The 14257-nt window shown below is 39.0% G+C and overlaps 1 protein-coding gene and 2 pseudogenes across 1 annotated transcript; 2 read left to right on the top strand and 1 right to left on the bottom strand.

Annotated features, from left to right (window-relative positions):
- Nucleotides 1–2412: 2412 nt before the first annotated feature.
- LOC115852021 (small ubiquitin-related modifier 2 pseudogene) lies at nt 2413–2921 on the top strand (annotated as a pseudogene).
- Nucleotides 2922–6635: 3714 nt separating this feature from the next.
- On the bottom strand, nt 6636–7247 carry LOC115852020 (PRELI domain containing protein 3B pseudogene; annotated as a pseudogene).
- A 4724-nt stretch (nt 7248–11971) lies between these two features.
- Nucleotides 11972–13975, top strand: RPS29 (ribosomal protein S29). The gene is made up of 3 exons (XM_030854882.3): nt 11972–12132; nt 12371–12470; nt 13744–13975. The coding sequence occupies exons 1-3, from the start codon at nt 12071–12073 to the stop codon at nt 13750–13752; spliced, it is 171 nt and encodes a 56-aa protein (XP_030710742.1). The 5' UTR covers nt 11972–12070; the 3' UTR covers nt 13753–13975.
- The last annotated feature ends 282 nt before the right edge of the window (nt 13976–14257 follow it).

The following is a 14257-nucleotide window of genomic DNA, read 5'->3' as shown; positions in this document are numbered from 1 at the left end:
AGCCATCACAATGAGAAGCCTGCGCACCGCAACGAAGAGTAGCCCCCGCTCGCCGCAACTGGAGAAAGCCTGCGCACAGCGACAAAGACCCAATGCAGACATAAATAAATAAATTAAATTAAAAAAAAACTAAATAAAGCTATATAGTTAACAAATATACACCTAAGAATTAGACCTTTATAGTGCTGCTTTTGATAGGGTTAGAGTAGGATAATTAGTTAGGTTAGAAATCTCACCAGGGGATTAAAGACAGAAAGGAAATTTTAACGGAGTTTGGGAGACTCTTGTAAGCTAATGACCACTCAAGAAAAGAATCCAGTTATCTAGCAACAATCTACTCTTAACTTGAAGGAAGACCAGATGCATCCAAGTGCCAGGCACACTCAAGCCACAAACCCTGATAGTTAAAACACAAGACGGTAGATATGGAGTCTGAATCTTGTCACATAAAGTCAGGGAGTTAGTGGTCCTTAAAGGGTTGCATTTCTGCATGTAGCCAAGACAGGAATATAGGTGAAAGGGGAAAGAAACTAGGTGAAAGGGGACATTATACCAAAACCTGAGATGAATGACCGTATTTTAGTATACATTACCACCGTTTTGCTAATATATATTTTACTTAAATAGTTCCATGACCATCCCAATTAGACCATATAGGGTCAAAGGAGGAACTTACGATGTAAGCCTTTGAAACCTCTAGGGGGCTCCGAGGAGCTCCAGTTCTTTCTGTCTCATGGAAGAAAGAATTCAGAGAGGGGTAAAGTGATAGATAAGTGATTTATTAGAATAGGATGCTTGTGAGGCTTATAAGCAGGAGGGAGAGAGGGTGCTGCACCCCGAGAACTTAGTGGGCTATGGTTTTATAATCAAAGGAAAAGTTGGGCGTCACACTTTCATCATCAGTTCCTCCTCCATGTCGGTTGGGGGACTTTTCTTGTCCCTACATGGTCAAGCCAGGACTGTCATGGCACAATGGAAATAAGCAAAAAGGCAGTAACATATGCTAAAAATGGTTAAATCATTTCAGGTTTCAGTATAACGTCACCCTTTCTTTCTTTCTTTATTATTTTTTTTGTGGTACGTGGGCCTCTCACTGTTGTGGCCTCTCCCATTGCGGAGCACATGCTCCGGACGCGCAGGCTCAGCGGCCATGGCTCACGGGCCCAGCCGCTCCGCGGCATGTGGAATCTTCCCGGACCGGGGCACGAACCCGCGTCCCCTGCACCCACAGGCAGACTCCCAGCCACTGCGCCACCAGGGAAGCCCATATATTTTTGTTTTTAATGTGCCCAGAGGAGCATGTCCTAGGAATCAATAACTTACTGAGCTCACTGGACAGGATGTGGGTCTCATACCACCATTGTTTTATTGTTTTGGGGCATGTCTCATGCTCCTGTTGCATGGTTTTATTGCTAAGCAAGACTGCTTGGTTTTGTGGTTAAGCAAACCTGCTTTCTTGAGTAATCGTTAACTTACAGGGGTCTCTGATACTTTTTTATCTACTTACAATCCCTTAGTGGGATTAACTATTTAATTACCTACTTTGTTCCTTTACTCTGTCCCTATCACCTTGACATCTACCAAAAAGTGAGGAAGAAGGTGGTCTTCTCCCCTCCCCACGTTTTGTTTGATTATAAAAATATAGCCCTCTTTGTTCTTGGGGCTGCCTTGCCTGCCTGTTTGTATCTCTCACAAGCGACCTATGTATGCTAATAAACCCACTCTTCACCTGCCACTTTGCCTTTTCTGCAAAGAGACAAAAGAACCTGAGCTTCAGTAAGTCCTATACTAGGTGAGTGGTTTCAATTAAAAGACAGTGGGTTCGAGGTCCCTCCTAAAGTCAGGGATCGTGGGTTCAAGTCCCATCTGAGATGGAGTGTGGTTTCCCTTTTCCCTGTTGACACTCTTTGATCATGTTTTATAGGTTGTGTTTCCACTATGATTTCCTAATTAATACCCAACTGCCCCTTCTTAGTATTGCCATGTCAGTTCAGAACTGCATTACTTCCCTCCAGAATTATTTTTTTTTTAAAAAAGAGAAAAATACTTTATTATTAATCAGAGAATACTATATTAAAATGAGATAACATATTTACTTATAGATCTGCAAAGATCTATAAGTTAAACATTTAAAACAAAAATTTATACTGTTAAAACAAACATTTATACTCATTGTTGGTAAGGAATAAACATTCTCACATACCTTTAAGGCATCTGCCAATTGTCAGAATTATTTCTAAACCCACCAGGTCTTCTTACTTCAGTACACTTATTCATTCATTTAATATTTATGGTGTTCTTGCTGTATGCCAGCACCTGTGCTAGATGTTTAAAAGGCAAAGGTGCTCTCCCTCCTCCACCGCTGCCGCCTCCTTCTTCTGCCACTCCTGGTGCTGCTTGTGTGCTCTTTTGATGCGGACCTGACACCTCTTTAGTGAAGCGGCAGCTGAGGAGAATCTGGCGCTCGCCATGGCTGATGAAAAGCCCAAGGAAGGAGTCAAGACTGAGAACAATGATCATATTAATTTGAAGGTGGCGGGGCAGGACTGTTTTGTGGTGCAGTTTAAGATTAAGAGTCATACACCACTTAGTAAACTATTGAAAGCCTATTGTGAACGACAGGGTATGTCAATGAGGCAGATCAGATTCCAATTTGATGGGCAGCCAATCAATGAAACAGACACACCTGCACAGTTGGAAATAGAGGCTGAAGATACAATTGGTGTGTTCCAGCAGCAGACAGGAGGTGTCTACTAAAAAGGGAACCTGCTACTTTACTCCAGAATTCTGTTCCTCCAGACCAAGAAGACATTCTCAATTAGAAAACCTCAATTTGGTTCCACCACATCCTGACTACTACAGTATAGTTTTCTCTATTCTTTCATTTTCCCCTTCCCCCTTCCTTTATTGTACATAAAGTAACTGGTGTACGTGCACAAGCATAGTGCATTTCTTTTTTAAGTAAATGGCCAATGGTATGTTTTGTTTTTGTTTTCTTTCTGCGGTACGCGGGCTTCTCACTGTTGTGGCCTCTCCCGTTGCGGAGCACAGGCTCCGGACGCGCAGGCTCAGCGGCCATGGCTCACGGGCCCAGCCGCTCCGCGGCATGTGGGATCTTCCCGGACTGGGGCATGAACCCGTGTCCCCTGCATCGGCAGGCGGACTCTCAACCATTGCGCCACCAGGGAAGCCCGCGAAGCCCGCCAATGGTATGTTTTGACCGACATCTAATGGAGATGGGTTGGGGAAAAATACTGGTTCTATGAAAATACCCCCTTTTCTCCATTAGTGGCATGCTCATTCAGTTCTTGCCTTTATATTTCAGTAAGTTATTTTGCTCTCACTGTTTAACAAAAAAAGAACAACATAAAAATCCTTGCATACCTTGTTCGATGGGAGAATTTTAATGCTTTTCATTTATCATTGTAAAACCAAGGACAATTTTATAACTTTTTTGTATGTAGCTGTTACATTATAAATTACTTGTCTTTAAATTACTCTAAAAGAAATGAATCCTGTATAGTTTTCCCTTCAAGTCAAGAGTCTTGTGGTTTAAATAAACTTCTTGTTCAAAAAAAAAAAAAAGGCAAAGATGAGTTTACATTGTTTAGAAGAGACAAATAAACCAATAATTATACTATAAAGGGAGAAATGTTAGATGAGAACATTAGATGAGTATAAAGCAGCCAGATGATGAAAACAATTTTTTTTGCTAAACTAAGGCTTTTTAACATTATCCTGAAAATTCTGGAACACGATTGAAAATGTTCAAGCAGGGAATAAAATTTAGACCTGTTTAAGAAAGGCTACTGTGGTCAGTGAAGGGATTAATTTGCAGTTAAAGCAAGCCTAGAGGCAGCAATACCAGTTACGAGGCTAATACAATAATCCACCATTCACACTGTTGCCAAATTAAATTTTCAAAGGTGTCTCTCATCACAGAATCCTAAAATGTTGAGCTGAAACATAATTTACAGGTATTCTAATTCAGTTCTCTCATTTTATAAGAGGGGAATGGAAGCTGAAAAGAGTAAAGGGATTTGCCTGTGACCTCATAGATAGTCATTGTTCGAACAAATAGTACTGGAACTTAAGTCTCATATGTTGTGCTTAATTCTTCCCAAAAATCTTCATGGATTTCCACTCCACAATTTAATTAAATACAGTTACCCAAAGCCTTGTCTCTTTTCCCCTCAGAATCCAGGTCCTATTACCTAGATGGACAAATCTCCCCAGAGGAGTCTCTATGGTTTTCAGTTCCCTCTTAGTTCCTGATCTTTGGGATTCCCTGGAGCTCAACTCTGCATTTTATTTATTTATTTTTAGTTAAAAGGAAGCTTATATTAACAGGAAGGTTTTTCTTAATTCATATAAGATCCATCTTTAATATTAAATAGGATAATATACTCCATAGTCCGAGTCTAATTCTAACCCATGAACACTTTATTCCAGTTTAGTCCTCTCAGATGCTTGCTATGTTATTTATATTTTAACAGGTAAAAGCCATTAACTACTAGCTACTTAACTAAAAGTAACTACATTGGAAAATGAAAATTTATAGAATTTTGTCACTAGATCGGAGTAAAAAAATCAAACAGGATAAAATTTTGTTTAGAAATCTTTATCATTAGGGTATTCTTACACTTTTCAGAACAAATATAATTTTCAGAAATTATACAAGGCAACTTATTAAATATCAATATTTAGCAATGTTTTGTTTAGTTGAAATGTTATTTTAATTGTAAAAACCATCTCCGGTTACAAAAAAAATCAAAAATCTTATTGGCTTTAACTTGCTTTTACAAACGTCCTAAGAAGTCTCAAGCTAAACAATATTTTAAGTCGAAAAACAATAATTTTCAAATAGTTTGTTATACTATTTTTGTGGTTTATGTACATATATTAACTGGTTTCTTTTATAGGAAACCTGACTAGAAGTTTATCACTTTAAGTACTGTGAAATAAAGGCAAGAGCTCATCACCTTTTAACAAAAATACTCTGTATGCAACAATTCCCAGTATCAAAGATATTCTTATTTATTTAGTGGTGGATAATTAATTGCCTGCTACAAAATACAAAACAAAATACATTTACTGGATTAGTTTTCAGATTGCAGCTGCCCTCTGGCATCCAAAGCAAGGGTTTCCATAAATAAAAGCTGCAAAGCAATTCACCTACTGGTTAGTTTAAGTCAATGATTTTTTTCACCCTATTATTCTTTTTTCTTCTCCACGGCCCCCATCCCCTGCAGGGACACGGTATTATTAAAGACATTAAGTCCCTGGAATTTATGCATCAGAGCAAGACATCATTTGAGTAATTTCAAATGATGTACAGCTCTTCACGTAAAAAAAGATGTTTTGTGGTCGTAATTAACTTCAAAAAGTAATTAGATTCAAATAACCTGGCATATCATGCTTTAGCAATTACGGAACCATGATCTTGACACATGGCAATTTATAAGTTAGGCAAATGTGAAATGCTAAAAGATGTGAACAGCTGTTCTTCTGTTTAAGTTTAGAGTGCTGCAAAATTCTGGCAATGACTTTTTCAGTTAACATGACCAGCCCACGATACAGCATACTAAGTCATAAAGTACAAATCCAAGGAAGGTAATACCTTTACTAAGTTACAAAACTTTGGCAAACCAATACAGTACTCTTTAACACAATAAAGTATATTTTTGTTGGCGTCATTTATTACTTTTGTGATAGTTTTTACTCCAAAAATGTTAAGTACCAAATTAAAACATTGTGATTTTTAATGGTGGTTTATAGCAGAGCAAATTATTTTATACAATCAATGTCTTTTTAAAACTATACAGTTTCTCCTTTAAAAGTGAGTTCCCTCATGCAAATTCTACAAGTTTATTGCAGCAGGGTAGTCGTGGGTATGTAAGAGGTGGCTCTGCTTGGTTCTGGGGTTGGTCCAAAACTAGGTAGAGTTCCAATGCGTGAAAAGCTTTAAAATTCTACCTTAAGGAGATTTAATCAGCCAATATCAATTTTCAAGTATTTTTCAAAAATTGTTAAATTTTCACATAAATACTGGAATCCTCAAAATCAGGCAGTCATTTCAGACAACACTAATTTCAGCCGATCCCTTTTATTTAGAAACACTGCACCTCTTGGCTTTGATCAAGTCAAATAGTCTTTCTTCAGCTTATCAAAAAACAAAATTCTACCAAAAATATAGTTGTATTTTTATTTATTTATTTATTTTTAAAAATTAATTAATTTTATTTATTTATTTTTGGTTGCATTGGGTCTTCGTTGCTGCGCGCGGGCTTTCTCTAGTTGTATTGACCAGCTTCTCATTGCGGTGGCTTCTCTTGTTGCAGAGCACCAGGCTCTAGGCGCACAGGCTTCAGTAGTTGTGGCGCGTGGGCTCAGTAGCTGTGGCTCGCGGGCCCTAGGGCACAGGATCAAGTAGTATGTGGCGCCCAGGCTTAGTTGCTCTGTGGCATGTGGAATCTTCCCGGACTAGGGCTCGAACCCGTGTCTCCTGCATTGGCAGGCAGATTCTCAACCACTGCGCCACCAGGGAAGACCTGTATTTTTTTAAAATAACAAATAAATATACTGTCAGCTTGTAGAGACCTGGGGAACTGGGTGTTGTTTATCAACTTTCATTATCATTTCTTCACAAATGCTGCTGCCGCTGTTGGTGTCCTTATGCTCCCTCTTGCCGAAGCCGTCAATCCCTCAATTTCAGCATTTAATTTATGTATTACCCACTCCATTTGCTTCTCGGCCTTTATTAGCATTTGACGGTATCGTACTTGCCATCAGTCCTTCGAGGTTAACTCCTGAGACTGACTTCTTTCATGGTAATTATGGCTTCTTGAGTCAAAACAGTTTTTTCTGGGTCTTGAGGCAGTGGTTTGTATATGTCTCTCATCTACTGAAACCATATTTGTAGATGAAATATTAGTAGATTTAATTTCCATTGTTTTCTCTACGGGATCCACTACAGAATGTTCTTGCACATATGTTTTGGTTCTTGCTGTAACAATAAGAAATTTCAAAATGGAAGGCCGTCCCCACTCTGTGCTGAGAAGTCTATGGCTGTGCAGTTTTCCAGAGGGATCTATGTGTCTGTCCAATGCATCGACTCCAAACACACTCGGATTCATAGGGTTTGGGTATTTCTGCATTGCAGCTGTTGTAACAGTTTCCCATGGGTGGTCAAAGACGTGCTCCGAAGTCCAGATCTTCATGGTGCCGGCGGCCCGCGCGGTGTCCGGGTGTCGCTAGGGCACAATGAAGCAAAGAAGCCACTCTTGCCCCCGCCCCGCCTCTCAGCCGCCAACTCTGCATTTTAAAACATACCATATTTCTTCTAACAAGTTTGGGTGTTCACAGCAAGAGGAATCTTAGGTTATCTTGTCCAAAATAATTGCTATATGATTACTTATTTAATGCCTGTCTTTACTGCTAGACTACAAGCTTCCTGGACAGGTTCTGAGTCACTACTGTTACATGCAATATCTAGCATAGTGTTCACATATAGTAGGTACTCAATGCATATTTGTAGAAAGAATGAATGAGTAAATGACTATCTAAATATTCATTCAACAAATGTTTATGAGAGCCTACATTGTGCCAGAATAGAGTAAGCTTACCGATGATTATGCATTTGGTTAATATTTCTTGAGTTAGAGTGAGTAGCTAGCCATTTGGGAGGGAGGAAAACTGGATTTCTCCCTTACTCCTGTGGGATGGTGATATAAATTTTAGGTGGATTCAAGATTTAAAATGAAAACCAAAAATGTAACAGTACAACAAGAAAACACAGTAGAACGTATTTAGAATTTTGACACAAAACCTAAAAGTAGTGACCTAACAATTTGATAAATTTTCATACATAAACTTTAAAACTTTTTGCATGGAAGAATACCTGGAACATAAACATAGAAATAAATAAGAATCTGGTGTTGTAGTGACTAGAATAACTTTGCAACCAACATGAAAAGTCAAAGGGCTAATTTTCTTCCATGTAAATATTTACAAATATACAAACTACAGCCCAGCAGCACATTAGCAAAGCGGGTTGTAGACTGGAAGGAGAAGTTCTCAGATAAAGATACATGGCTGGCTTATAAACATAGCAAAACATGTTCTGCAGCATTGAAATTCAAATTGAAACAACACTTGCCATTTTTAGGCTATCAGAAGGACAAATATAAAAAAGTTTGCTAATTCACACTGTTGGGGGAGTGTGGAAAAACAGATATTTTCTATGGGTATTTGGTTGAATTGTTATGATTTCTATAGATAGCAAATTGGTAATCTCTATCAAAAATTTAAAAGTTCATATTCTTTTGCCTCACAGTCCCATTTCCAGAATTTTATTTTACAGACATACTTTATAATATAGATATACTATATAGATATAGATATAATTTAAGTATGCAGAGGAATGTTCAAAGATGTTCCAATTTCACTTCATTCCCTATTTTTGCTATATATTTCTCCATAGCATTTATACTCTTCTAAGATGCTTTATGATCTATTTGTATGATCTATCTGTACAAACAGAATCATACCATTGGGTATGGTATGCTTCTGTTTGTATAAATGAAAAGAAATGTAGTAAATATATATAAATACAAACACATGTATATGGACACATTTATACATATGTATGTATACATGCATAGATATGCACATATACTTCTGTGAGTGGATGAGTAGATAGGTAGATAGATAGCTACACTTATTTCTTTAAAGATCCTGATAACATGTGGGTTTGGACAGGGAGACTGGAGAAATAGGGGTCTGGGTTGGATAAAAACTTACTTTTAAAGATACACTTTATGGGCTTCACTGGTGGCGCAGTGGTTGAGAGTCCACCTGCCGATGTAGGGGACGCGGGTTCGTGCCCCGGTCCGCGAAAATCCCACATGCTGTGAAGCGGTTGAGCCTGTGAGCTATGGCCGCTGAGCCTGTGCGTCCAGATCCTGTTTCTCACAACGGCAGAGGCCACAACAGCGAGAGGCCCGTGTACTGCTAAACAAAAACAAACAAACAAACAAAATTCTGTATGTATAACAACATTGTTAATCAACTGTACTCCAATATAAAATAAAAAGTTAAAAAATATACTTTATGTATCTGTGTTTTGCTTTAGAGTATACAATTAATTAAAATATCAACATCTGTTGAAATGAATATATATGTATAAGTTCTGAAATTGAAGATAGCTCAAGGGAGATGTATGTCTTTAAATGACAAATTATGGATGTAGAATCACAAATAATTGTGAGAATAACTTAAGGAAGAAAATAGGAGATATCTGAATAATGGTGTCTTAACATGCAGTCATTCCAATGTGCTTAAATTCAAAAATAATATCTATACTCTGTCCCATTAGAATGTGTCAGTCTTATAAGTATTACTTTTATTTTTTTCCAAAAGAAAATATTAATAGGGGTTACCTGGGCTAGGAGATTATGGCACATTTCTTCTCCTTTGTATTTTATTGTATTTAAGAAAGGAAAAAAAGAAAGAAAGACAGAAAGAAGGAAAAGAAAGAAAGAAAGAGAACTCAGTATGTATTATATTAGGGGGAAATATGTTTTAAAAGAAGAATTTAAAAGCCAAATACAGAAGAGTAATAGGAATCTGTAAGAAGAGTATAGGATTAAGCTAAAAGCTCTTTACAAACATTGGGTTAAAATGGACTTTTAAAACTGTATGCTCAGCTTTTTTTTTTTTTTTTTTTTTCGCGGTCCTCTCACTGTTGTGGCCTCTCCCGTTGCGGAGCACAGGCTCTGGACGCACAGGCTCAGCGGCCATGGTTCACGGGCCCAGTCGCTCCGCAGCATGTGGGATCTTCCCGGACCGGGGCACAAACACGTGTCCCCTGCATCGGCAGGCGGACTCTCAACCACTGCGCCACCAGGGAAGCCCAAAACTGTATGCTCAGCTTTTTTATTGAAAAAGAAATTGATAAAACCATCGGTGGAGATAGATGGTGCTACATTATCTTAAGACTGAGCAGGAAGTATAGCTTCTCAACTGCAGTTTTGTAATATCTCCATCAAGAAGAATAACTTTCAAGACCAGAATAAACATTAAGAACTACTTGAATATCAAGATAGTTTAAGAGATTGTTACTGTTCAAGTGTAACTAATTGCTTCTTGTTTGTGTTTTCTTCCCCCACTTTTAAATGAGTTCACTTCTTTTGGCCCAGAGGATTATATATCAGAGTATTGAAAATATTTATGGAATTGATCTCAGAACCATTGTAATCTTCTAAAAATTAAGCAGACCAATTGGGAAAGGTCTGAGAAGGCTATAGGTGGGAAATGTTTGATTAGCTTTGGAGAGGCACATGGATTTTGGAAACTACACATCTATGATGGATATAAATTCCAGGCAAACTGTAGAAGCTTGACATTGGACCCTTCACAATCAGGCTTTAAGTTAAAATACCCTTTCAGTCATCTATCACTAGGTCTTTTGTGCATCCTCCTCTCTAGTTACACAAGATAGTTCATCCTCTCCAAGCTTTTTCCAACTCCATTCTTGGGCTCAAACTCTTCCTCTCACTATGCATTCCCTTCCATCAAGTGCCGCCTGTAAAAACCCCACTCTTCACTTAAGGTCTACTTCAAAGGCCCCTCAAATGAACCTCAGGCTGGAATGAATCTCTTTCTTCTTTGCTCCTTTTGTGTACTATGAGCACATGTATCATCTAATGCAATTGTCCTACTAACTTAGTTGTATACATATCATTGAGTTGTAAAAGTTGAAACTGAAAACAAAAAAGTTGAAACTGGAAAGAAGGGCTCTGAGATAATCCTATTTTCCTCACTCTATTTGTTTTGAGGGCAGGATCAGGTCATATCTGGTTTTTAAATCTCTGGCTTGACTCCTTCCTTTATCATCTTGTTTTCGACCAAAAACAATCAAAAACAAAAAACAACAAAGAAGAGTTCCTGTGTAAAGTTTCCCGCATTATTGCACCCTGTGGTACATTTTATAGATCTAGTTAAAGCTTTGATATCAGAGCCATGTACAATTTTAGGTTTATCTAAAGACATTATAAATAACCATGTGGATTTTAGGGACATTTTTCAGATTATTAGATGGCATTTGGTTTTCACTAGTTATTTTATTACCAAATCATCTGGTCAAAGCAACATATATTGGGCATTTACTTGCTTCTTACTTTAAACTTAACTAACTACGTTTAAATATTAAATTAAACACACTAAGTCGTGTCATTCTTCTGGAATGGTGTAAGTGTATTTCTAGGAGCAGTGTGTCAATTAAAAAAAGTTTGAAAACGTATTTTGTCTCACAAAACGGGAACTCCTACCGTTGACTCCTAGTTATTACAGTTGATTTTAAGTTATTTTATAAGTTTACCCCAGTAGGTGTCAGTACTGAGTGAAGGCAAAAATCCTTTTTCCAAGTGTAAAATTTTAATTAAAACAATGTAAAAGGTTCAGACGATGATGAAGAGACGGTATAATAGTGACATCATTTATTTCTAGAGGGTTCAAAACTCATTTCTGGGGGTTCAAAAGAGACGGGGTCTCGCTATGTTGCCCAGGCTGGAGTGCAGTGGCTATTCACAGGCGCGATCCCACTACTGATCAGCACGGGAGTTTTGACCTGCTCCGTTTCCGACCTGGGCCGGTTCACCCCTCCTTAGGCAACCTGGTGGTCCCCCGCTCCCGGGAGGTCACCATATTGATGCCGAACTTAGTGCGGACACCCGATCGGCATAGCGCACTACAGCCCAGAACTCCTGGGCTCAAGCGATCCTCCTGCCTCAGCCTCCCGAGTAGCTGGGACTACAGGCACGCGCCACCGCGCCCGGCGACGGCAGCCGGCGAAAGAGAAAACTAGAGGCTGAGGTGTGGTGACGTCATCAGCTGTGCCCGCCTAGATTATTTCCAAGCTTCCTCTTCACACCAGCGTTAACAGCGTAGCCACACTGCGCACGCGTCCTTTGTCAGCACTGCCTTCTGGGTAAGCTGTGTCTGAAAATTTTGAAGAGCGCCTGCGTGCGTTCCGTCTTTCCTTTTGCCTTGTTGCAGCCAAGGAAGCAACATGGGACACCAGCAGCTTTACTGGAGCCATCCGAGAAAATTCGGCCAGGGTTCTCGTTCTTGGTGAGAAACAATGTAGCTTCAGGGAAGGGTTGCTCTGGGGCGCGACGCTGCTTGAAATGTACTGTGGAGGAGCCCGCGGGCGGCGTGGCGTGGGGAGACGGAATCGTAGCTGTGTCTGCCGCCATTACAGGCGTGTGATGGGTCCGTGGAGACCGGCAGGCAGTGCGGGTGGTGGCCTCCCGAGTGCCGAATACTTTGCTTTCTGCGACTTGGGGTAACGTCATCTCTTTCCTTGCAGCCGCGTCTGCTCAAACCGGCACGGTCTGATCCGGAAATACGGCCTCAATATGTGCCGCCAGTGTTTCCGCCAGTACGCGAAAGACATCGGCTTCATTAAGGTACGGCCGTCGACGCCGTGCTGTCCTGTGTCCGTGAGGGGCCGACGAGCGGTTAGTTCGTGGTGTGGGCATTTGACCAACGCCGCTTTCCGCTTGTAGCTAGCAGGGCCCTTCCTTGGTAGCGTATGACACTGTTGAGGGAGTTTTGGCAGTCACGTTAATAGAATGGAGGTGGAGGTGAAGGCCTTAAAAGTAGACTTTCTCATTCCTTTTTACCCACTTCTGACAGTTTTAGGTGCTATGTATAATGTTGCATAAAATTACTTTTCAGGAACAATTAAGTACTAAATGTCTAATCGTATTTAGCTAATTTTAGCAGAATACATATGTTGTCCGCTGTCCTGAAATGTTGGATAGGGCCGTGCAGTGGAATGAGCTTGAGGTTTGGGGCCGGGTAGACCTTTTTAGGATTCAGAGATCTGAATCCTAGTCGTGTGACTTTGGTCAAGTCACTCAAAGCTAAGTATTTGCCTGTGAAAAATAAATGTCAGGGTTGTTGTAGAAATTAATGTATGTATGAAGCTTTCTTGGCTCCTAAAAATCGCTTAAATGCTAGAAGTGAAAACTAATTCCTTATTGGCCGTTTGAGATACAAAATAACAGTCACTACTACCTTTTTATTCATAATTAGAGCTCAAAAATACCGAGTAGAATGCATTTTTTAAAATTAGGTGTCCTTATGTTTTAGTGTTACAGTGGATATAAGTTGTTTAATGTGAGATTCCTGTGACAGGAACAAAGTATCTTAAACTTTTGGCTTTGACCAAATACTTAAGAGTATGTTTAGTATTACTTTGTGGAAGTTCAGATAACTTAGTTGGAGGTAGTAGATCAGAGAATGGCCCCAAGCCCGGTAATTTTGTGTCCCATTTTTCAGAGGTTAAGATTAAATGAGTTAATTTATGAACGGCTCCTTAGAATAGTGGTAGAATTTGCTGCCTACTTAATGACCATCCTGAGCTTTTGGTAAAGATCATTTTATGTAGTAGTGTTTTTCTAGCGGGAAATGTCTTTGATGCTAGAAGTGGGTATACCAGTATTAAAACTCACTGTCTAAAATATAATTGTTGAGATTTTTGGAGCAGTTTGTAGTAGGTGTTCAGTAAATATTTAAGTTCTTTATTCTTTAGATCGCCATAACTAGTTGGGGTGGTCAGATTTCCAGTTTAAACCTCATTCTATAATGAGCCATTTTTTTTCCTTGAGCATGAAATGGATATTTAAAGTGTTATGCATTAATTTATTTCCTATCTGCCTTTTTTTTTTTTTGCAGTTGGACTAAGTGTGAACTTCTTGAATGGGTCATCACGCATATCTACCTTCCTCAGAAACAATACTAACTCTTTGTATATAAAATAAAAAATTTAAAACTTCAGTTATGAATGTTTTTCATGTGAATGTAATAGCCAATTGTTCATAGAAATCTTTTAAAAATTATCTTCAGTGGATTCGTCTTCACAATATGTGTCTTATTTTCCTTCAGTTATATAAAAGTATTCTTGCTGGACTCTGGTAAATCCCAGTTTTATTTTTATACTTAACATCTTTTGTTCCATGAAGTGCCCACTATATATAGGAGCATCCAGCATATAACCTGAGACAAATTGTCTTTTGAGTAGTTGACTGGCTACAGTGAGCTGGGCAGTGAAAGTAAAACTACAGAAAATTGATTTTGAGAAAGAAGGCTAGCCCTAAAACCTGCTCTGAGCATTTACCTGGTGGTGGCAGTCCTAGCTTTTGGTATAATTAGCAAAACTTGTAAATTTCTCAATTATTTGTATGTGGAA

The sequence above is a fragment of the Globicephala melas genome, chromosome 2, assembly GCF_963455315.2.
Source record: "Globicephala melas chromosome 2, mGloMel1.2, whole genome shotgun sequence".
Classification (NCBI taxonomy): Eukaryota; Metazoa; Chordata; class Mammalia; order Artiodactyla; family Delphinidae; genus Globicephala; species Globicephala melas.
Note: the sequence above shows the minus strand (reverse complement) of the source record. Positions and strands in the feature narration are given on the sequence as shown.